Here is a 24660-nt window from a genome sequence, read left to right on the forward strand (position 1 = left end):
TTCATATCCCTAAGTATGGTCAGAAGAAACAGACATATTATCATTTAGACAATTGCATTTCTCAAACCTTTCAAATCCATTCTCACTATAGAGGTAAAAGAGAGAGTGAACTTGAAATGATTTTCTCTAATATATTGTCAGGTTTCAGAGTAGCAGCCGTGTTAGTCTGTATCTGCAAAAAGAACAGGAGTACTTGTGTCACCTTAGAGACTAACAAATTTATTTCAGCATGAGCTTTCGTGAGCTACAGCTCACTTCTTCGGATGCATAGAATGGAACACATGTGTTCCATTCTATGCATCCGAAGAAGTGAGCTGTAGCTCACGAAAGCTCATGCTGAAATAAATTTGTTAGTCTCTAAGGTGACACAAGTACTCCTATTCTAATATATTGTGTGTGCTACATTAGTCTCTATGGCAACTACATAGATACATCTATTCTGGAGTTTCACTTGTGGATATTTTTAATGTCTCTTTAAATTAAGGTTCCGGATGGAAACCTCAAATGTAAATATTTCTTCGTTCTTTAATTTTAGGATCACCTTAGATAGCTGTTTGAGCGAAATATCTTTTGTTGGTGAAATTCTTAAATTGATTTCCTAATGAATAGACAGTCCAGAGGTTGATTTAAAAAGAACCTGTGTGAGGAGATAGCAATACTGTACCATCTTCATTAAGGTAAATATTAAACTCCCCCAAAAGTTGATGGACTTAATAGGAAGACACAGAGTACAGTGATTGCATGTTTGTTATTGTAATGAGAGAGACAAGGTGAGTGAGGTAATATCTCTTATTGGACCAACTTCTGTTGGTGAAAAAGACAAGCTTTCAAAGTACACAGAGTTCTTCAGTCTGAAAAAGGTAATTGGAATGTCTCAGCTAAATACGAGGCGAGGCAGATTGTTAAGCATTAGGAGTAAATGCCTGTTGCAAGAGACCATTTAAGGTGCCGTGAGCAATTAGGACAAGCATTGGGCAAGGAAGGGTTAGTTGGTTACAGATTGTTGTAATGAGTCATAACAAGAGTATCTTTGAGTCCATGATTTTTAGTCTAGCTGAGTTGTGAATTCAGGTTCCTAGGCTCATCTTTTGAAGGTGTTGTGCAGATTTCCTTTGAGGATGAGGACTGATAGGTCAGATATAGAATGATTGCTTTGTGAAAAGAGTTCGCCCATGGGTAATAGCATGTTTTTTTCTTTTATCATTCTTCTGTGAGTTCATTCGGAAATGTAGTGATTGTCTAGTTTCATGCACATAGTTGTTGAGGCATTTGATGAGGCATATCACATGTTGTGATAGACATGTATAGGACCCATGGATTTTGAAAAGTGTGTTGTGAGGGGTATTGATCATTGTAGCAGTAGAGATATATCTGGCCATTTTGCATCTGCTGTTATTGCAAGATCTGATGCCTCTTTGAGTTGGTCTCCTGTTGGGAGCTTACTTCTGATGATGAGCTGGCAAGGCTGAGAGTTTGTTTGAAGGCCAAAAAAGGGGGTTCAGGAAAGATTTCTTTCAGGATGTGGTCCCCATCAAGTATGGCTTGTAATTGTTCAATGATACCCTGTGTGGGTTCCAGTGTGGGGTGGTAGATGAGGACTAGGTGTGTGTGGTCAGTGGTTTTGTTTTGTTTTCTGTGTTTTAAGCATGCGAAGTTATATATACACCAGACTTTCTCCTTGGAGCATATTCTGTGGGATCTGAGTGCTGGGCTTTAGATAACAGATTTCTTGGTGTATCTGGGGTGGTTACTTGATCTGTGGAGGTGAGTGTGGTGATCTGTGGGTTTCTTGTATATAGTTGTATGTAGGGTTCCACTGTTTGAAGCTGATCATGCTGTCCAGGAAGTTGATGCTGGTGTGGGGGTATTCTAGAGAGAGTTTGATGTATGGGCGGTGGCTGTTGAAGTTGTAGTAGAAATCTATGAGGGAGTTTAAATTGTCTGCCCAGAGGTTGAAAATGTCATTGATGTATCTCAGGTATATCATTGGTTTCCTGGCACATTTTTCCAGAAATTCTTCCCTTAAGGAGGTTAGCATATTTGGGATCCATCCTATTGCTTGTGGCTGTTCTCATGGTTTGGACAAAGTGTTTATTGTGAAATGTAAAGTTGTTATGGGTGAGGATGAAATGGATGAGTTTGGCAATGTTTGGGATGGATATCTGAGTGCTGTCCATTGTCTTGTTGATATTTGAGACAGACAGTGATGCTGTCCTGGTGAGGGATGTTGGTATATTATTGTAACGGAAATGTAGGGTTATGCTGTGGCTGTTAAGCAAGATATATAAGGAGGAGGCTCCATGCTAGCTTGGGCAAACTGTTTCTGGGACCACTGGGAAAAACACATGAAAGAACAATGGCTGTGACCCCCTTTAATAGAATGTAGTATGTGCTCCCTCTTCCTGCACTGGTCCGGAACATCACCCAGCCGCTCTGGGGAGTCCAGCCAACAGAGGAGATAGATTTTCCTGGTTCTTGCACTTGGGGATCATGAGGACTGAGGCTATGGGCTGCTCAGCTGAGCAAAGAGTGGAAGGTTCATTGTTCCCACTCAGCTGCCCTTCCACACCCTTACAGGGCCAGATACAGATTGGCCCTTAATGTTTACAAAAAGGAACCCAGAGCAGTTATTCAGAAGTGTATTGTAGGCACATTTCTAGTTGTATAGAATGATGGAGATTATAATGGTGGGTGTGGGAAAATTGTAGAATAAAAGGCTATTTCATCAAATGTAACAGCTCTTTCCATTGCAAATCCCTCAACATTTAAACAACAGTCAGGAAGAATTGATGAGAGGATGCTTATCTTTGTGTCCCATTTGAAAAAAGAAACCCCATTAAAAATCATTTACAGAATTTTTAGTTAAGCAAAATTTTCATTTAATCTATTTTATACTAGCCATTTTTATTTTTTGAATGGCCCCAGCATGCTTAAAGGGCTGTTGTCATGTGGTGTCGGCCCAAAATGTGTCTTGACATCAAATGGTTGTAATCTCAGGGAAGTGGAGAATGTATTTTTGTTTCTAGATACACCGCTACCTCGATAGAACGCTGTCCTTGGGAGCCAAAAAATCTTACCGTGTTATAGGTGAAACCGCGTTATATTGAACTTGCTTTGATCCACCGGAGTGCGCAGCCCCGCCCCCGCCCGGAGTGCTGCTTTACCGCGTTATATCTGAATTCGTGTTATATCGGGTGGCGTTATATCGGGGTAGAGGTGTATGTTTAAAAATCTGCTTGGTAACTGGAAAAGGCTACAACAAAAAATACAATATCTCTTGCTTTGTTAGTGCATTGATTTTGTGTAAATCTATGCTCCGGAACTCCCTATGCTGTCTTGAGTCACAGTTAATCAACAAATATTCTGCCCAGAGCTGAGCACATTGCTTCTAATGTCATTGGTGGAGCTGGTGCACCAACAGAGGAATAAAATAGAGTAATATTAGTTTTTAATCAGTGTTTAAAACACAGGATGTTGGGGAGACAATATCCGTTAGATGCTGATGCTTATATACTGAGGTGGTGCTGGAGGCACCATGTAAATATCTAAGGGGGGTGCTTTTTGTTTTTGTTTGTTTGTATTTCAAATGGGAAAGGACCACAGTTGAAGTCAGGGGATCATTTTATGTTCACACGTTTGGTGGATTATGTCAAATTAAGAGTAAAAATAACTCAAAATAATACAAAAAGGAGTGCTTGCACCTAAGAAATTAGTTCATTTTTCCAGATGGAGGTATTAGCATTTGTCTTCATATTCAGCTTCTGATATTACTATTGCTGAGTTCCTAAGTCACTTCACTAGGCATTTACACTACTGGCTTGTTTGTCTACCTGTCCCTCTTTTTTTTTACAGAGTTCTAAAATAACACAGGGAGATTTTTACATAATGATTATTTAGGTGGGAGGTCTTGCAAACCTTTTAAATACTATTCTTATATCACAGGGATCGGCAACCTTTGGCCCGTGGCCCACGAGGGTAAGCACCCTGGCGGGCTGGGCCGGTTTGTTTACCTGCCACGTCTGCAGGTTCGGCTGATCGTGGCTCCCACTGGCCGCGGTTCGCTGCTCCAGGCCAATGGGGTCCGCGGGATGCAGCGCGGGCTAAGGGATGTGCTGGCCGCCGCTTCCCTGGTGAACCGCGGCCAGTAGGGAGCCACAATCGGGCGAACCTGCGGATGCAGCAGGTAAACAAACTGGCCTGGCCCACCAGGGGGCCCACCAGGGGGCTTACCCTCGCGGGCCAAAGGTTGCCGATCCCTGTTATATCACCTGCTGCTGCTAATCTTTTATATGTAATAGGTCAGAATTACTGAATTCGGTAACATATTTAAAATGGTAAGAAACTCTGTCTCTTTTACAAAGCACCTATCACTGTACCATCCAGGCACATTTAACGGCAACATTACTGAAGTGTTAAGTTAAACCATTTTTACACTATTACCATACATTCAGGAAAAGAAAAAAGCGTCTTGAATATACTGTGCTGCTGGCTAACTCATAGACTTTAAGGTCAGAAGGGACCATTATGATCATCTAGTCTGACCTCCTGCACAATGCAGGCCACAGAATCTCACCCACCCACTCCTGTAACAAACTCCTAACCTATGTCTGAGTTACTGAAGTCCTCAGATCGTGGTTTGAAGACCTCAAGCTGCAGAGAATCCTCCAGCAAGTGACCCGTGCCCCACGCTGCAGAGGAAGGCGAAAAACCTCCAGGGCCTCTGCCAATCTGCCTTGGAGGAAAATTCCTTCCTGACCCCAAATATGGCGATCAGTTAAACCCTGAGCATGTGGGCAAGACTCACCAGCCAGCACCCAGGAAAGAATTCTCTGTAGTAACTCAGATCCCGCCCCATCTAACATCCCATCCCAGACCACTGGGCATACTTACCTGCTGATAATCAAAGATCAATTGCCAAATTAATTGCCAAAATTAGGCTATCCCATCATACCATCCCCTCCATAAACTTATCAAGCTTAGTCTTGAAGCCAGATATGTCTTTTGCCCCCACTACTCACCTCCTTTTATCTCCACTAAGCCAGAGGGCCTGCCTTTTATAGTTCCAGTTACTATCATGCCCCTCTGCTTCCAGCGAGGTGGCTGCGGGTATCCCGGTTCCGCCTACCAGGGGCGGTCACAGTTCTCTCCCCACCTGTCAGGGAGGGAGACCATGCCCCCTCACTACACCCCTCCCTCAAGTCAGTAGGAAAGCTATGTACAGGTTGCACCACTTTAAATCAATATTTTTGTTTCTATAGTAAACTTATTTTTTTCAGTTGTCATTTAATTGTCATCTTTCTAAAATAATGTGCATAAAAGTCTTCAGCCAAAATTCCCAAGATTGTTTTCACAAAATTTACTGAAAACTTTTTAGGGTCTCTGTGTATGTTTTGTTTTGCCTGTATTATATGGGGCTATTGGAAACTCTTTTCCTTCCCCCATTTCCCACTTAAACCAAAATAAAAAAAATTGGATAAACAGGCATCCTCCAGTTTGGATCTGACCTAGAGCAATGCAACAGTTTCTCAGATATGGGAATTTGTGTCCAAACACACTTGTTCATCTTTTCACCCTTTTCTAGCACACAGATTTGTAATACAACAGCTTCTGCCGACTCATAATGTCAGTTGCTTTGTGTTTTGGCATAGTTAGAACATTAGACAAATTACAGAGGGTTGATATTTTCATTGTTAACCCATTATTGAAATAGTGACCGTGATTCACTACGAGTAATCTATAGATTAACTACTCCTACTGCATTCATGCTCTGTATGTCACCAAACTACACCAGGCAGACGTAGCTCATATTTCCGTTAAAGCTGAACTATTCCCAGTGGGCACTTTTTGGAGCGACTCAAATCAGGGAAAGCAAATGCTGAAGTGTGAAACAATTCATTATTTTGAGCCCTGAAGGTGTTACTAACTCCATTCCAGAAAGTGACAAAAGATAACATTTTTCATTATTGTTACAGGTGATGAATCCAATGGGATGGGATGCATTTGGGTTACCTGCAGAAAATGCTGCAATTGAACATGGGCTGCACCCAGCAAACTGGACACAAAGGTATTTTTTATCTACTTAGGTACTTATCAAATTCACAGTATAAATAATGAACTGTACAGTTGGTTAAATTTTAAAAGCTAAAGTATATCACTGTGATTTTATAAACTCAAGATGTGAACTACTCCAAATAACAAGTTGTAGAAGACATATTAGCTGCATATTATAAATAGGGCCCAACCAAATTCACAATCCATTTTGGTCAATTTCACAGTCATAGGAGTTTAAAAATCGTAAATTTCATGATTTCACTTATTTAAATCTGAAATTTCATGGTGGTGTAATTGTAGGGGTCCTGACTCAAAAAAGGAGTTGTGTGTGTGTCTGGGGGGGGGGGGGTTGCAAGGTTACAGTAGCGGGGATTGCAGTACTGCTACCCTTACTTCTGCGCTGCTGCCTTCAGAGCTGGACAGCTGGAGAGCAGTGGCTGCTGGCCAGGAGCCCAGCTCTGAAGGCAGAATCATCGCCAGCAGCAGTACAGAAGCAAGGATGGGATGGTATGATATTGAAACCCTTGCTTCTTCATTGCTGTCTACAGGGCTGAGTCCTTAGTAAGCAGCTGCCGCTCTCCAGCCATGCAGCTCTGAAGGCAGTAGCACAGGAGTAAGGGTGTCATGGTATGGTACTGCCACTCTTACTTCTGCGCTGCTGCTGATGGGGCGCTGCCTTCATAGCTGGGTGCCTGGCCAGCAGCCACCGCTCTCCAGTCACCCAGATCTGAAGGCAGCATCAGCACCAGCAGCAGCATAGAAATAAGGGTGGCATGGTATGGTATTGCTACCCTAACTTCTGCAGTGCTGCTGGCAGTGGCGTTGCCTTCAAAGATGGGCACACAACCAGTAGCCGCCGCTCTCCAGCCACCAAGCCTGAAGGCAGTGGAGAAGTAAGGGTGACAAAACCACAACCCCTCTGCAACTCTCTTTTGGGTCAGGACCTCCAATTTGAGAAACGCTGGTCCCCCCACTAAAATCTGTATAGTATAGGGTACAAGCACACAAAAGACCAAATTTCACAGAAGGAGACCAGATTTCACGGTCAGTGACGCCTTTTTCATGGCCGTGAATTTGATAGGGCCCTAACTATAAATATGACATTTCCCAAACTCTGAAATCAGAGATAAGAATAAATACAAACCAGTTTATGCTGGAGAAAACTGTTAGTGTAGAGTACATAACTGAGGGAGATGACTTCTCTGGCTGGATTTGCTGACATTTTCACTATCAAATTGGGGTTGGAAGATGATTGATCCTTCGTTTGGGCCTGACCCTGGGAAGTGACAAGCACCTATATTTCCTACTAAGTTCAATGGGGGTTATGAATGTTCAGAACCTCTCAAAATTGGGCTCTCCTTCTCCTATTACTTATTGTTTGTTTGTTTTAATAATACTGAGTAGAACTTTCTCTGACTTAATAAACATTAATTTTTGTAGATGATATGTCTACAAATTGCCTATCTGCAATTATTTTGTTTACCACCTAGAGCAGGGGTGGGCGAACTTTTTGGCCCGAGGGCCACATCTGGGTGGGGAAATTGTATGCAGGGCCATGAATGTAGGGCTGGGGCAGGGGGTTGGGGTGCAGGAGGGAGTGCAGGGTGTGGGAGGGGATGCAGTGTGCAGGAAGGGGCTCAGGGCAAGGGGTTGGGGCACAAGAGGGGTGCGGGATGTACGAGGAGCTCAGAGCAGGGGGTTGGGGTGCAGGAGGGGTGTGCAGTGTGGCGGGGGCTCAGGGCAGGGGGTTGTGGTGCAGGAGGGGTGCGGAGTGTGGAACAGGGCTCAGGGCAGGGGGTTGGGATGCAGGAGGGATGCAGAGTGTGGGACGGGGCTCAGGGGAGGGGGTTGGGGTGCAGGAGGGATTCAGAGTGCGGGCTCCAGGGTGGCAGCGATGCGCACTGAGGCCAGGGCAGGCTCCCTGCCTGCCTTGGCCCTGCGCCGCTCCCAGAAGCGGCCGGCACCACGTCCCTGAGACCCCGGGGGGAGAGGAGGGCAGAGGGATCCGTGCGCTGCCCTCGCCTGCGGGTATCTCCTCCAAAGCTCCTATTGGCCGCAGTTCCCCGTTCCCGGCCAATGAAAGCTGCAGGGGGCGGTGCTGCAGGCGAGGGCAGTGCACGGAGCCCTCTGCCCCCTTCTCCTGCCCCTCCCCAGGGGCCGCAGGGATGTGGTGCCAGCTGCTTCCGCGAGCAGCGCGGGGCCCACAGCGGCATGGATGTGGCAGTCCCACAGGCTGGATCCAAAGCCCTGACGGGCTGGATTCGGCCCGTGAGCCGTAGTTTGCCCATCCTGACCTAGAGGATGTGGTGGACTTGGCCATGTTTTCATTTTCTACTTTGACCTATTCCCTTCTTTGAAAACATCCTCTGCCCGTACCTTTTCACATTCCTTGGACAGATACTGAGATGGTTTGATTCCTTACCCACTAAAATATTAGAGGAGGCAGTGAAGTCTAATTGATTTTGTTAGAAATAACTAATACTATGCATTGGTAATTTATGCTATTTGCATTATATTTATTGCTTGCATTTTCTTTCTACATTGTCTAGAGGAGAATATAGAAGAAAACAGATTACCATCTAGCAAAACACTAGGAACTGGCTTTTGTTCTTTTTACTCTCCAGAGATGGAACAAAAGAAGGCCTTATACGTAATGCATGGCAGACAGTCAATTATGTACTACATAAAGGTAGTTCAGAGGAAGTTATAGACTGCTGAACTCATAGAACATTGCACATACACTTGGCTTTACGACATCTGCCCAGTGTGTCCCCTCTGGGCAAATGTATATCCATTATTACCGTAGATTACTTATTGTGTTATCTCTGAGGAAGCTGAGCAGTAAATTGGTGATCACCATCTTCTTCCCACCCCCTCCACTAAACCTACTGTAGCCTGAATACAAAACAAGTCTGTCTAAGGTACTTATATGACATCCATCATGGTAGTATCTGAGTACCCACAATCTTTAATGTACTACACCCCTGTTGAGGTAGGGAAGTTATTATTATTCCTATTTTACAGATGGGGGACTGAGGCAGAAAGAGGCTAAGTAATTTGCCCAACATCACACAGGAAGTCTATGATGGATCAGTGAATTGAACCTGGGCCTCTTCTATTTTTGCTGCCCTCTTATTTTTAGATGTCCCTCTTCCCTGATAACTCAGCCTGGGCAGTTTTTGTTTCTCTTTTCCTTTAAGAGTAAACTGCTAATGAAACATTTTATATTTATGTAGTTGAGTCCATACATCTCAGAAAAAAATACAGTTAAGCCTCTCATAATAACATTAATTTGCCCACACTGTGTATACTATCTGTCTATACGTTTAAAATAACTGCACATATTTGCATTTATTAGTTTAATGTGAGAGCCCTGGTATTGTTATGGAAGCCTTATCTTTAGCATTTCCTCGTTTATTTCCCCTTCCCCCTTGATATGCTAATAGTTTCTGTTGACAAAGTAGTCAATACTGTAAATCTCTTTAATACTGAAACGTGTGCTATTAACTTGTTTAATATATTTAAACACTCTAAGACTATTATAACAGAACTGTTTTTAAACAAATTAACAATTCATTGTTGAAACTGCTTACAGTAATACACTGAAACTAAACCCACATTTGCATTTCCTATTATTTTTATTTGTACTACATCATAAATGGGGGAGGGGGTAGCTCAGTGGTTTGAGCATTGGCCTGCTAAACCCAGGGTTGTGAGTTCAATCCTTGAGGGAGCCACTTAGGAATCTGGGGCAAAAATTGGTCCTGCTAGTGAAAGCAGGGGGCTGGACTCAATGACTTTTCAAGGTCCCTTCCAGTTCTAGGAGATTGGTATATCTCCAATTATTACCTTTTTTTTTTTTTAATAAAACTACTAAATGTAAATAATAAATAATGAACCTCAGTTAAGTTGTCTACTGTGTGTCTCTTTTCCTCTTTTAAAAAACACAACAAACTAAGGCCTGGTCTGCACTGGAAACTTTTGTATATAGGTCAGTTGTGGTGTAATTTTTTTTAATGACACTTTTATACCAGCAAATGGCCTGGTATAGATACAATGGATGTCTCCCAAGTCCTAGGTGTGTACCCTAGCCACTGGACCATCCTTTCTCTCTAACTAAACTGGAGTATTTCCTAACCAAAATAAAAAGTTAAACATTTCCAAAATGTTAATTCTTACCTTTAATTTCCATAGAAATGTAAACATTTATGACCATCCTATTACGTTCCACATTGTTATGCCATGTAGGGGGTGCATATTGGGGAATCCTCCTTCAATCCCTCTGCCAGGATTGGTGGAGAGCTGGTGTGCAGGCCTCCATGCATTGGGAGGAGTGTACTGACCACCGACAAAGGGAAGATATTGTGGTGATTCTCTTCAGTGAAGAGACTTGAGAGCAAATAATGCCAATATTAGTTACATTTTTAAAGAAATTCCTTTGCAGTTTCTTGCATGCTGCTCCTAGGAAATGGGAGGAGCTGCCTGTAAATATCCACAATGCCACTGCATTATCCACCTTCAAATCTCTCCTTAAAATGTGACTGCCATGATGCCTACAAATCACTCAGCAGTGGTAAGGCAGTTGTTAAGAAGATGTCACAACACGTTACACTTATCACTGTCGTCTCAGTGTTACCGGGCACTCCCTCTGTTTCTTGTATTCTCCTGATAGGTCTTGTCTTATATTTTGATTAAGCAATTTGGGCTAGGGTAAGGTATGTGTACAGTCTGTAGCACTATGAAGCTGGAGTCTCTAGGTTCTACTGCAATACATATACTAAATAATAATGGGAAAGCATGTTCTCCAAAACTAAAAGTTGTCCTCTTCTCTTCAGTTACACTCAAGGTAATGGCAAAAATCAGTGTGTAGTATAGATGGTCATTGAAGGTTGAACCAAAATGCACAGGAGGCCTTTAAAGTGGTCACATAAGAAGGATTTGCCTAATAGACAACTACTTCAGTTGGACTGCATATGTAGGATAATGATATTTAGCCGTTCTGTAGTGCCTTTGAGGGTCAAAGAGCTTTACAGGCATCTGATAACAAATGTATTACATAATCAACAATAGTTAGGAATATTCTTTAATACTCTTAATTGTTCCATATTTTTCTTTTTTGCAGTAATATTAAACACATGAGGGAACAGCTTGATGCACTAGGTCTGTCTTTTAGCTGGGAACGGGTAAGCTTTTTTCTCTTTAAGTGTCTGTTTTGTTTATGTATGAAAATTATGCAAAATGGAATCTGTATAATTTTAGGTAAAATAGAAACTGTAAGACATAATCTGGGATGGTCACTGCTTCAGACTGTTACACAGCATAATTATACTTGAAACACATTTGGAAAACTTCGTTGCCAAACTTTCCCCATTTTTGAGATACTCACTGACACCACTCTTTTCCACATAATGTGGGGGATGAAGGAAACACTCCTTTTCTTTTAGCATTCATCTCAGTTTTGCATTAGAATAATTTTTCCCTTTGCTTTTTTGCCTATCTACAGTAGAACTTCACAATGCCATAATTAAGGCATTGTATCAATAGTTTTTATAAGCCCTATGTTTGTGTGCCCTAAAATATTACCTGTAAGCAGAAATTTGCCATATTTGCACTCCCTCTGTCCCTCCCCCTTTCCTGTGGTTGTGGTTATCAAAAAGTAAACAAAAAAGTTAAACTTCTTAAAAAGACACTGCTATCTAAATTTTTTAAATGTCTTTGGTTTATAAAGTAAAGAGTGCTAAGTGAAGTCCCTACTATGATATGGCACTGTGGAAGAGAAGGATAAAATAGCTAATACATACATTGGCTACATTGGCTGTAAGTCCATGTATGGTAAGAAATTGTTATAAGGACTTGTACTACATCTATCAGTAAATGTGTTAAAATTAGTCTAAATAATAAACCTAAGTGCTCTTAGGAACTTTTTCTGTTTGTTGGATAAATGGTTTTCCATTTAAATATTTTTCAAATATTGATTTATGTGGTAGTTTGTGGTATGAAATTCCTTATAGGAATTAATGTGTTTTTAATTTTTAAAAGGATGTAAAGACATGATAGATCAGAGATGGAAAGGAAAAATTAGAAAGAATTTTTTGCTTATTAACCCTGCCTCTTCTCTCTTGTCTTAGGTGTGGGTATTTGAAATGTACACTATAGGATGTATGTCTGGCCTTACACAATATATAAAATATATCAGTCCAGTTCACAGAGTTGTGTATGGCCGAATGCACGCTTCATAAAGTGTGCATTGAATGAGACAGGGCTGCTGTGCATTGTAAGATGTATATTTTCAGATGTGCTTTTTTAATATGCACATATTTATCATGTGCAGGGAGTGAAGAAACTGTTCAAAAACAGTTTTTTTAAATGCTGGATTATTCTGTTGTTTAAGTGACTGTAAAGCACTAGCCTGTATTATCGTAGTTGTCTGTATCACCACTGGAGCGAGGTTAGGAGGGAAGCGCATTGGAAGCTGGAAGATCTGTTTAAAACAGAAGTGCTTGAGAAGCAGCTGTTACCAAGGCTTTTAAGGTAAAGAAAATCAGACAAAAGACTGTGCTATTATGGAGATAAGAATGAACATTTATTTATTTCTGAAGCACTGTACATTGCAGGGTTGTTGCATTTACCAATAGATTGAAGTTATTCACTACCTTTGAATTCTCAGTGGTAAACTTTTAATTATTACTTTAGTATGATTCTGCATAGAAAGGCAGAGATGTTAATCTTGGGTTTTTATAGCAGGACTATAGCTCGGAAAAGAGAGAGGATTTGTTTTCAGCATGCCAGTATAAGACCTGCCCTCGATTTTCATTAGCCTTAGAGATAAGAATGCTTAGTTACATGGATAAAGTCTCAGAATCGTGCCACCACATGTTGCAATGAGATCATTGTTGCTGTTTTAGTGAGATTACAGTTCCCCTGCATAGCCAAGAAGTTGCTTTGGGAAGAACAGGCTAGGAGAGGAAAGTTCACCCAACACATGGTTCACATCTAAATTTTTCCATGTATTTGTAAGCTTTTTCATGTTCGAGAGAGATTTTTCTATACATGTAATGAGGAAACTTTTCAAATCATTAAACCTTTGTGTGCCTACTATAGCGTATCCTAAAAAGTTAAGTATACTATTGCAGATAGTTTTTCAGGAGAGGTAAGAATGTCCATCTACTATTTAGATCTTTTACATAACTTTGAGACATTGGCTAATAGATAAAACTGGCTATTTCTGGGATGTTGGAAACTGAAATTGGAAGGGTATACGGCTGTTGTGAGACAGGGTTGTCAGACTGAGTAAAGTGAGTCGCACCGAATGTTCCTGTTGTGGCCAGTTTGTGAGCTTTGCCCTCACCTTCCTAGGACAGCTTATTTAAATATATGCCCCCTTGTTAATTGCTGATGCTTCAGAGGTCTCTAAATATTTGTGGCATGGTCTGTGACACAACCCTTGCATTGATGGGGTGATTTAAAATGTTTTAGGGACATTTTAGTTTATTGGTTTTTATGGAACATTTTCTGTAACAGGCTAAAAAGAGTTAATTGAAATTCATAGAGAAGTTGTTACGTAGAAGAAAGCAAGCTGGTGAGTTCAATATTTTGTTTTACTTAATTTCAGATGGCTGTCCCTTTGCAAATATTTAACTAGGATGTTAATGGCCTGAACAGCTGCTTAGAAATGAAGATACATACTTATTTAATGGAAAAATCAGCTGACATTGCTAGAGACTTATCTCCTGAAAATGATGGGAAAAGAGTCTTTATCATGGGTTGATCAAGCTAACCATGGCTCTTTGACAAAACAGGAGTTTTAATTTTTAGTGGAAATTTATTGATTTTGCTTAAATATGTACCTACTTAATTTCAATAGAGCATGACACATAACGAATACACACTAGAAGAGCATGGTAAAAAAGAAGTTAATAAAAGTGGAATTTTAATACTTAATATGCATGGCTGTGCTTAAAAAGCTGACTAAATATAAAATCATCTTTGGCTTTGCTGCAAACTCCTGTCCAAGACTAGTGGGACCCAGATGTGGTTTTATTACTGAACAGAGCTATGAAGTAGATAAGGAGATTTCCTATTGTGACTAGCTGCCTGAGGTCAGGCTCTTGTATCCTTGTTTTTATTAGTTTCTGTCACAACCTGAAAGATACCTTTTAATGTTTCGGTTTGTATGTTGTAGTCAGCAAAATTGCACAGATAGAATACAGAAGGATCTCATGGCAAGCATTATAACATTATCAAAATTTAGCAACATTATTTCAGAGAGCCAATAACTCAGATCTCTTAGGGTACGAATACACTACAGGATTATTCCGATTTTACATAAACCGGTTTTGTAAAACAGATTGTATAAAATCGAGTGCATGCGGCCACACTAAGCACATTAATTCGGCGGTGTGCATCCATGGTCCGAGGCTAGCGTCGATTTCTGGAGCGTTGCACTGTGGGTAGATATTCCATAGCTATCCCATAGTTCCCACAGTCTCCCCCGCCCCTTGGAATTCTGGGTTGAGATCCCAGTGCCTGATGGGGCAAAAATCATTGTCGCGGGTGGTTCTGGGTAAATGTCGTCACTCATTCCTTCCTCCGGGAAAGCAACGGCAGACAATCATTTTGCGCCCTTTTTCCCTGGATTGGCCTGGCAGACGCCATAGCATGGCAACTGTGGAGCCTGTTTTGCCTTTTGACACTGTCACCGTATGTGTACTGGATGCCGCTGACAGAGGTGATACTGCAGCGCTACACAGCAGCATTCATTTGCTTTTGCATGATAGCAGAGACGGTTATCAGCCGTTCTGTACCGTCTGCTGCCATTGTAAATTGGCAATGAGATGGCGATCATCAGTCGTTCTGTACCGTCTGCTGCTGTCATGGGTGCCCCTGGCTGAGGTCGGCCGGGGGCGCAAAGACAAAAATGGGAATGACTCTCCCAGTAAATCCCTCCTTTATGGTATCTAAAAATAGAGTCAGTCCTGCCTAGAATATGGGGCAAGTGTACTAGAGAACCAGTGTATCAGAGAACCAGAGAGCACAGCTGCTCCGTGTCAGATCCTGCAGAAATGATGAGCTGCATGCCATTCACAGGGGGTGCCCCTGCAACAACCCCACCTGTTGCTTCCCTTCTCCCCCAACCTTCCTGGGCTACCGTGGCAGTGTCCCCCCCATTTGTGTGATGAAGTAATAAAGAATGCAGGAATAAGAAACAGTGACTTGTTAGTGAGATAAAACAAGGGTGAGGCAGCCTCCAGCTGCTATGATAGTCCAGGCAGGACATTAAGCGGTGTAGGGGAGAGGAGCCCAGCATCCCGCTGCTATGATAGTCCAGGCAGTACAGAATCTTTTCTTTAGACATGAAGGGCGGGGGCTGATGGAGCTCAGCCCCCAGTTGCTATGATGAAGACGGTTACCAGCCGTTCTGTACCATCTACTAGGAATGACCGGGAGTTATTCCTATTTTTACCCAGGCGCCCCCGGCCGACCTCACCTGAGGCCAGCCAGGAGCACTCTCGGGCTGATGATGACGATGGATAGCAGTCATATTGTACCATCTGCCACGGGTGGGGGGAAAGAGGATGCTGCTGTTCACTGCCGCAGCATCGCGTCTACCAGCAGCATTCAGTAGACATAGGGTGACATTGAAAAAAAGTCAAGAAACGATTTTTTTCCCTTTTCTTTCCGGGAGTGGGGGGGGGGGGTTAAATTGACGAGGTATACTCTGAACCACCCCAGACAATGTGTTTGACCCTACAGGCATTGGGAGCTGAGCCAAGAATGCAAATGCTTTTCGGAGACTGCGGGGACTGTGGGATAGCTGGAGTCCTCAGTCCCCCCTCCCTCCCTCCCTCCATGAGCGTCCATTTGATTCTTTGGCTTTCCGTTACGCTTGTCATGCAGCACTGTGCTGAGTCCCTGCTGTGGCCTCTGTCTGGAGATTTTTTTCAAATGCTTTGGCATTTCGTCTTCTGTAATGGAGCTGTGATAGAACAGATTTGCCTCCCCATACAGCGATCAGATCCAGTATCTCCCATACTGTCCATGCTGGAGCTCTTTTTGGATTTGGGACTGCATCGCCACCCGTGCTGATCAGAGCTCCACGCTGGGCAAACAGGAAATGAAATTCAAAAGTTCGTGGGGCTTTTCCTGTCTACCTGGCCAGTACATCCGAGTTCAGATTGCTGTCCAGAGCGGTCACAATGGTGCACTGTGGGATAACACCCGGAGGCTAATACCGTGGGCAAATACCGTCGATTTGCGGCCACACTAACCCTAATCCGATATGGTAATACCGATTTCAGCGCTACTCCTCTCATCGGGGAGGAGTACAGAAACCGGTTTAAAGAGCCCTTTATATCGATATAAAGGGCTTCGTTGTGTGGACGGGTGCAGCGTTAAATTGGTTTAACGCTGCTAAAATCGGTTTAAACACATAGTGTAGACCAGGCCTTAGTATATTACCTGTATTTTAAACAAAATAATTAATGGTATGAGTGGAATACTAGTAATGGTCTACATTTTTCAAAAGTTTCTAGTGATTTTTAAATGCCTCAATTATTAGGTGTCCAATTTGAGACACTTAGAGCCCTGATTTTCAGAGATGTTGAGCACCTGCCCTCTGAAAATCAAGCTCCTTTAAGATGTTGCAAGCAGGGCACCCAAAATCGCTAGTCATTTTGAAAATTTAGGTCATTATATAAAGTTGATGGTACTTTAAAGCTCAAAATTTTAGAAGATATTTGGATATTAGAAATTTAGATCTAGAGTGCCTAAAATGCGTTTTTAGAATACAAAATATCCTTTTCATAATAAGTCTGGTGAACCTGTGTTCTTCATTCTAGCCTTGTTCTAATGAATTTAATGGATATGAAACAACAGTTACTAGTTGCATTGTCATAGGTAGGGACCTACCAAATTCAGGAAATTTTGGTCAAATTCATGGCCAGGATTTTAAAAATTCATCAATTTCATTATTTTCAGATGTTTACATCTGAAATTTCATGGTGTTGTAACCATGTAGGTCCCAACTTGGGTGACCAGACAGCAAGTGTGAAAAACTAGGACAGGGGGTGGAGGGTAATAGGCACCTATATAAGACAAAGCCCCAAATATTGGGACTGTCCCTATAAAATCGAACATCTGGTCACCCTAGTCCCAACCCAAAAGGCGGTCAGGGTGGGAGGATCTCAAGGCTGTTCCGGAGGGTGGGGGGGTGTTACTTCTGCCCTGCTGCTGGTAAGGGCACTGCCTTCAAAGTTGGGCAATGACGAGAGAGAATACCCTGAAAACCTATGCAGAGCATTACATTTCTCAATCTGTCAGAGTACTAAGTGTTCAAAAGCTACATGTTTGAAAAACACTCTCTAAGAGACTTTAAAGAGATTTAAAAAGTCAAAAGCATTCTAGTCATGCTTTACCTGTTGTTGTCAAGGTAACCAGAGTTTTGGGATTCCTGGCAATAGGATTCTTCCAAAATACCATTATACTAGACAACTACCTCCCACTGTATAGACAACTTCCTGCCACTGTATAAACTGGCTTTTTAAAAATTTTCTTTTTAAGAACTAGTCAATAAAATTTTCACAGAGAAACACATCACCACCAATAAAAGATACAGACTTTATGGCATAACTCCCTCTCTTTCCATTTTGGGTTCCATCGAAATGAATGCACATTGTCATCAAGCCACCAATTCACAACTAGACAAATTATCGAATTGTAACTCTCTTTATCCTAGAGTACAGTCTCCACGCAAACTTATTTGTGAACCATTTCAACCTGTTCATGATAAATTTTCATATAATTTTCATGTAAAAATAATATTCCTTTCCTCCTCATAGTAATTTTTAAAATATAGTAATTCTTTGATATTTTTCTGTAGTTTGATCATTTTAAAATAACCTCTTGTTTACTGCCTGGTTAAGAGTTTAACAGTATATGCAGTACCTACTAATTTTCTTCTCCATCATGGTCATTACTTGTGTCTTTATATCCATCTTAAAGATTTAGAGTCACATCTTCAGCTAAGTCGGCACAATTCCTTTGATTTCAGCTGAGGATCTGGCCTTTATTACTCAAACTGGGCTACTTACAGCTATTGGGTTTGTAATGTAAATACAATTTTATGAGGTTGTAAATCATTTTGGAAAGTGGATGAAATGCTGCTGTAGAAATGTTGGTTTGATAACAATTATGCTATATATGGTTGAATAGAAAAGGAAACTCTTGACATTGCACAGCTTTTAGTATGGAAATAAAATAGCTCAGAGAGTTACATTCTTCATGAACTTTGCATAGAATGTAAACAACACGTGAAAAAGGAGGTTGCAAGTCCTTCAATAACAAATATTTAATTGCTAGGTAGGAAATGTAGTTTGGTCCATCTCTAAAGATCTATGAAAACCAGGAAATTATTTTACTTCCAGCATCTAGTTTCTACTTGGGTGTCAGAAAACCCATATGATGCCCAAATGGACATGTATTAAAAACTGTTTATTTTTTAAAAACGTTTTAAAGAAATGCATCCAGATTTTTTTTGTTTGTTTCCCCTTAATGAAGAGGAATTGCAAGTTCAGTGCAACTGTCTTGACAGCTGGATGTGCTAGAAAAGAGTGATTACTAATAAATTAAGAAATGAGTTCCCTCTAATTGAGTTATATATTATTCACAAAACCTAGCTGGGCTCACAGCAGAAACAGTTCTCTCTCTCTCTCAGGCTCCATATATTGCTGATATTAAAAAATAATACCCATGGAAATAGCTTAAAGGTAAACTTCAAAAGTGTTCTCTCTCTTTTTTTTTTTTTAAATGCAAACTGGTTACATTCATAGTTCAGTAATAGAAAATGGTATGTGTATAGCAGACTTTAAAATCACAGATGATTACATTTTAAATTAAGGCACTTGAAAATCAGTTCATCCTTTACTTATGAACTGAATCTTGCATCAGAATTCTTTAGATCCTTGCATATTCAGCAACCTTAAATGTGGATTTCCTCATCTTCCCACGATACCTGGAAGCAGGCCAGAATTTTGACCTGGGCTGGACTTTAAGGGTATGTCTACGCAAAGATAAAAGACCCCTGGCAGGCCTAGGTCAACTAGCTAAGCCTGTGGGGATAAAAATTGCTGTGTAGATATTTGGGCTTCAGGATCCCTCGTAGGATTCCAGAGCTTGGGCTCCAGCCAAAATTCGAAGGTCTACACAGCAATTTTGAGCTCTGCCAGACTGAGTAGGCTGACTTGGGCCAGCTGTGGAGATGCCACGGGTCTTTTATTCCTGTGCAGACAAACCCTAAGTCTCCTCTTGGAAATCCTAACCAGAGTCAATAGCTTCCAAAGCTGCACCCCACTCAATTTTAAATTAGCAATGCTGTTTATTCATTTAAATTGAGAATTTGTTTGCAACAGAACCTTTAACTGAACTTCAGACAATAGTGGTAAGTTGCCAATTAACTGATTGTACTAATTCCTCCAGCATAATTCTCCCTGGGTGGGAGAAGATACTGGGCATGAAGGGCCTAAGAAAGGAAATTCCTGGATAAGAATACATTTTTCCTTTCCATGTCCAGCAGTCTTAACAGTGATATATTTCTAGCATTGAGTGTCATCCCTGAGATAGTACAGTAACATTAACTATAAACAATGATAAAGATACTTTTTGGTGAAAGTAACAGATATATTTGTGGCTAGCCAGTGGACAAAAGGAGGAACGGAAAACTGAGAGGGAGGAAGAAAGAAGAGGGGGGCATCTCTCCCCTCAAAAAACTTGTCAAACAACCTGGTGGATATTTGTCTCTAAATCTGTCACAGACACTGAGGAACACATGCAGTAGGCAAATGAAAAGAATATTTCATTTTTGTAAATGTGGTGTTTTTAACATGTATTCTATCTCAGAAGCAAAAATGCTAGTCTTCTAATAGGTCAAAACACATTCACCTGAACTGCTTTGTGTTATGGCATTTTTTTTGCCTTACCCCACCCCCAAACAAATGATTGTGTGTATGTGCTATATACTGGAGGACTGTGCTCGCAAGCAAAGGACCTGATAGACTGCAGGAAGAATCCTGTCCTGTAGTTTTGCAGACTCATTTTATGAAAGTTTTTCTGGCTTTTTGTATCAGAACAGATGAAGACTTTCAAATCTGTGTTGGGATCATTTGAGGCAGCACAGATAAAACCTTTAATACACATCTGTCTTTAATTAAAAATGTTAACAAACTAACAAAAGGATATTTCCAAATATAATTTTAGAGTTTTATAACTGGGGAATATGAGAATTTTATTTTCTCTATAAGTCTTAATGTGCTAAACTAAAGGCAGAAGGATCATATTTTCACATTGTCTTTGGGGGTGGTTCTTGGCTTGTCATCATCTGCAGTGACTCAAATTCTTGCTGATCTCAAACGTTGTTCATTTTTTAGAAAGTCTCTTAATGATTGACTCTGTAATGATGTTGTTGCTCTACCTTTTTTAATCGTGACATATAACTTCAGTCCTTCATGGTTATGATATTAAATAAATTATGGGTTTGACTGATCTCTTTGCTGTTGGTGATTTGAGAGCACATCCTTTTCAGTGATGTATTCTCCTTCATCTCCTCATGAATGGCAAGCCAGGTCACCACCTACAGGAGAGAGTACAAATGAGATTCTGTTTGCACCAGTTGAGTTTGTATTGTGTAGTTCTAAGTATGCTCACTATACCATTTTAAATTGAGAATGTCATCTCCTATAGTTTCAAATGATAACCTGCCCATCAGGATCAGATGGCCTCTGTCCATTTTATTACTTTTATCTTGACCTTTTTTGATAGCTTGTTTCAGTTAGTTTATGGGTATGAGGCTACTATCCTATCCTGATGTACCAAAAAAAAAAAAAAAAGGTTCAATTGGGACTGATTCTCCACTCTCTTGCATCACTGGTATATACATGGACATAAGTACATTGGCTTCACTGGAGCTATGCCAGTATAAAACTGGCATCACAGAGTGGAGAACCAGGCTAAATTAATTGAATATGCAAATAATACCAAATGTGTACTGTATTGTCTGAGACATGGAAGTCAGGCTTTTCATCAAGTGGTCCATTTTCAGCACAGAGTATGGAGTTAATGTGTTGTTAAATCTTCACACACTGCTGAAAACTTACCATTAAATGTCTCTCCTTGGTCTTCAAAGCCTTATTTTTGGTGCTGAGACATATTTGCACAAAATGTATTAATTGTTCGTAGCTGCATGTCTATACTGTAATGTTAAAATTGTAGAAAATCAATAAAATTATTAGGCAGAGGTATTTCAAAGGCCTTTGAATGTCAACTGATGTTACACACGTCATGCCGCAACAACTATAACAGGGAGAAAAAAGGCATTATGTGGTCCATGCTTGTTGACATTTTAAAGAGTTTCTTGATCACATTTGCTCAGTTTAGAAGTGAAAAGTTGCTAGTGTTTTTCTAATTGCCAACCTTGGAATCTGATAAGTCAAAATATGTTCTTTTTGGCTTAGTGACCACTATGAGAGGCTGAATAGAATCCAGCTCACACTTCCATTGTTGTGCTGTTTTTGCAAGGCTAACAGAAAGAAAAGTAGTAGAAATGTATTTGTGTCCCTTAAGCAAGCACCTATGAATCTAAAAGCACCCAGGCAGCGGATCTGTTGAGCAAGAAGATGTCATTTGTATATAGTTACACTTTTCTGACCCTGATTCAGAGTTTGACAGAGTTCTTTTGCTATTTTCATTTTGGTCCAAACTTGAAAAACTGGCCATGCCCATGAAAATGTGCTGGTATCCACTGCACCCATAATCCATTGCACCGAAAACTGGGATTTGCATGCACAGCAAATCTTTTTCCAACAACAATTTGGGCTTTTAGTCCATGTTACTGAAACGCGTTTTTTGTCTTTGAAATTTTTTTAGAACTAGTGTTTTACAAAATATTGGACACTATAAAGCGTTTGGTTCTACTGACTAAAGAGTTCTTGCATAGATATGTTTAAGTTTACATTTTAAACTTTTATTTTCCAACACCGTATTCCAGCAGGAGAAAGATTTATAGCTCTATTAGTCTTGCTTCATAGCACAAACATTGAAGTCTGAGTTGCACACCTATCAAGGTACGTGTTTGTATAACATATATTAAAAGTACAGTGTGCTTTTCCTAACATTTCTGTTAATTTTAAACCATATTTCTTCCAATGTTTCAAAGGCACTAATCCATGAATGAGGCAAATTTGTGGCTAATTAAAAGTAGACTGTTTTTATTCAGTGGAGTGCAAAAAGTTTCTGAAAATTGTCTTAGGTGAAAAAAATGCTGTCCATGATATAGTCATCTATCCTCCTCTTAACTCCTGCCCCTCCCCTATCTTTTTATGACATGTGGCTCTCGATCTCACTTTCCTCACAATCCCCCAGCACTGTGATTTCCTATCTGATCCCTTCATCTCACTTCTCCTTGCTGTCACCTTCTTACACAACTTTCAATCTTAGATCACTTTGCCCACTAACCAAAATGACCACTTATTTGACCTTATCTTCACTAAGCATTGCTCCATCTTTGATTTCTAAATATGAGATCTCCTCAGCAGCTATCCTATCTCCTTCAACCAACGTTGCATGCTCATCTCCTTTTACCACCTCTCCGCCATATTCTTCCAGTCTGTCAACATGCACAACCTCTCAGCCTTTTCCTGTTCTCTTTCCCTCACTTCCGTGGTTCCCGTCAGTCCACTTTCTCCTCTACCCTCAACTTTTACCCTTCTCTTCAAAAGTAAAGTCCACCTGTCACTTTCCAGGGTGCAATCCAGACCAGTGAATGGTTGCCACCACCTGCCATGCAACCTTGGGTGTCTCACATTGCTTTGTTGTTGTAGCTCCCAACTTGGGCTACTCACAAACGGCCAAATAGCACGCAGGTCATCCCCTGAGTGCCTGGTTGTTGTCCTGGTTAGCAAATACAAGCCATCCTCTGGCTTCCAGCAGCCTCGGTTAATACTTACAGGGTGACCCCAACACACTCCCCATCCCCAATTTTCCCCAAAATGTGTGTTCTGCACTGTCCAGCCCTCTCCTGGACAGTTCAGATATTATAGGTCTGTTGCCCCTGTAGGGGGTCAGTATGCAACAGTTTGCTACTCTAACTGGAGTTACCAAACAGTTCAGTTTAACCACAAAACTGCATTAGTTTAGATTTATAAAATAAGTTTATTTAACTATAAAGTGAGAGATTAAGTGAGTACAAGTATAATGTATTAAAGACAGAAATGGTTACAAGAGAAATAAATATAAAACATTTTCTAGTAGCTAAAACTTAACAAACTAGACTTGGTTCAAGGTAAAATCCTTACCACAGGTTCCCAGCACCATTGCTGACCAAATTCTCAGAACAGGAACTCCTCCAAAGTCAGTGGCTGGTTCCTGTGTCATCTTAGGAGAAAGAGAGAGAGAGAACCTGAGATGGTTTTGCTCCTCACTTTTATAGTCCAGTCACTCTTTGAAATGCATTTTCCTGAGGGTTACCCCTAGATAAATTTCCTTCTTGCTGTGAGGATGGAGATATGGAGTCTTGTGATGAAAGAGGTTCCATGTTGTTGTTTGTTAAAATTCAGATTGATCTGTTCCTGCCCACCCAAGAACAGCCATTTGATGGATGATTGGCAATCCACATTGATGACACCTGGCTAGAGGTGTCGGCTTGTCCTTTGTCTTTGAGAAACTGGTTTACCCCCTCTTGCTGCCAACTTCTTCAAGAAAAATCAACCAGATCCTTCCCATCCCACCTTATGGGCTGGAATAGCAGCATTGTATAAACTGTGTTGCAGCTCCCTGGGTTGGCTGTGGCTTGAGTGTACTGAAGGACCTTTCCCCACAAACCATGATTTCTCTGACTTTGCATATGTGTGCTTTTCAATCATGGTGCACATTTTCTAAATTAATTTAATACAGTACATATTTTCCCTACAGGTTGCAATTATTCATATGGTCTATTAAGTAAATCACTTGAGTTATGATGTAGCAGGAAGATAATAGAATGGGTTTTTTTCCTTCTCTTTACAGGAAATAACCACTTGTTTGCCAGAATACTATAAATGGACACAGTACCTCTTTATTAAGTTATTTGAAGCTGGGTTAGTCTATCAAAAGGAGGTAAGTGCAAACATTGACCTATACAATTATGTATATACCTTAAACTTAATGTCCTGAGTCACTCATACTATAGATAACATCTTTCAGGCTCTTCATTTCACATTCATTAAGGGGACAGATATCTGCATTACTGTGTTTGTGCTTTTGTATATCACTGTAAAAGATAACAAAATGTTAATGGGTTAATGTTAATGTTAATCTTCCACTGCTAAGTATAATGGCAAGGCAAATCAATGATCTTTATTATCAAGCTGGTGTACAGTGGCCCTACGTGCAATATTGGTATGCCAGATGAATGATGTAGATTGAATTTGTTTATTTCTTGACTCTTGATGTCATAAAACAACTCCTGCTTACTTAGGGTGCTATGCTCCTCCTAGCAAAGTCCTTGGAAGATATGCCATTGACTTAAAATGGATCAGGATTGACCTTATCAGCAATAAGACTCTTCAATCTGTGCTGACACCA

The 24660-nt window shown here is 40.9% G+C and overlaps 1 protein-coding gene across 3 annotated transcripts in view; it reads left to right on the plus strand.

Moving 5' to 3' along the window:
- The window catches only part of LARS2 (leucyl-tRNA synthetase 2, mitochondrial), a 114125-nt gene that overhangs the window by 18415 nt on the left and 71050 nt on the right, over positions 1-24660 (plus strand). For all 3 annotated transcript variants that reach the window (XM_045002995.1, XM_045002994.1, XM_045002996.1), the window contains exons 4-6: positions 5973-6064; positions 11174-11234; positions 24103-24192. In XM_045002995.1, the coding sequence (XP_044858930.1) occupies positions 5973-6064; positions 11174-11234; positions 24103-24192 (243 nt within the window). The remainder of the gene's footprint in view (positions 1-5972; positions 6065-11173; positions 11235-24102; positions 24193-24660) is intronic.

Source organism: Mauremys mutica, chromosome 2, assembly GCF_020497125.1.
Source record: "Mauremys mutica isolate MM-2020 ecotype Southern chromosome 2, ASM2049712v1, whole genome shotgun sequence".
NCBI lineage: Eukaryota > Metazoa > Chordata > Testudines > Geoemydidae > Mauremys > Mauremys mutica.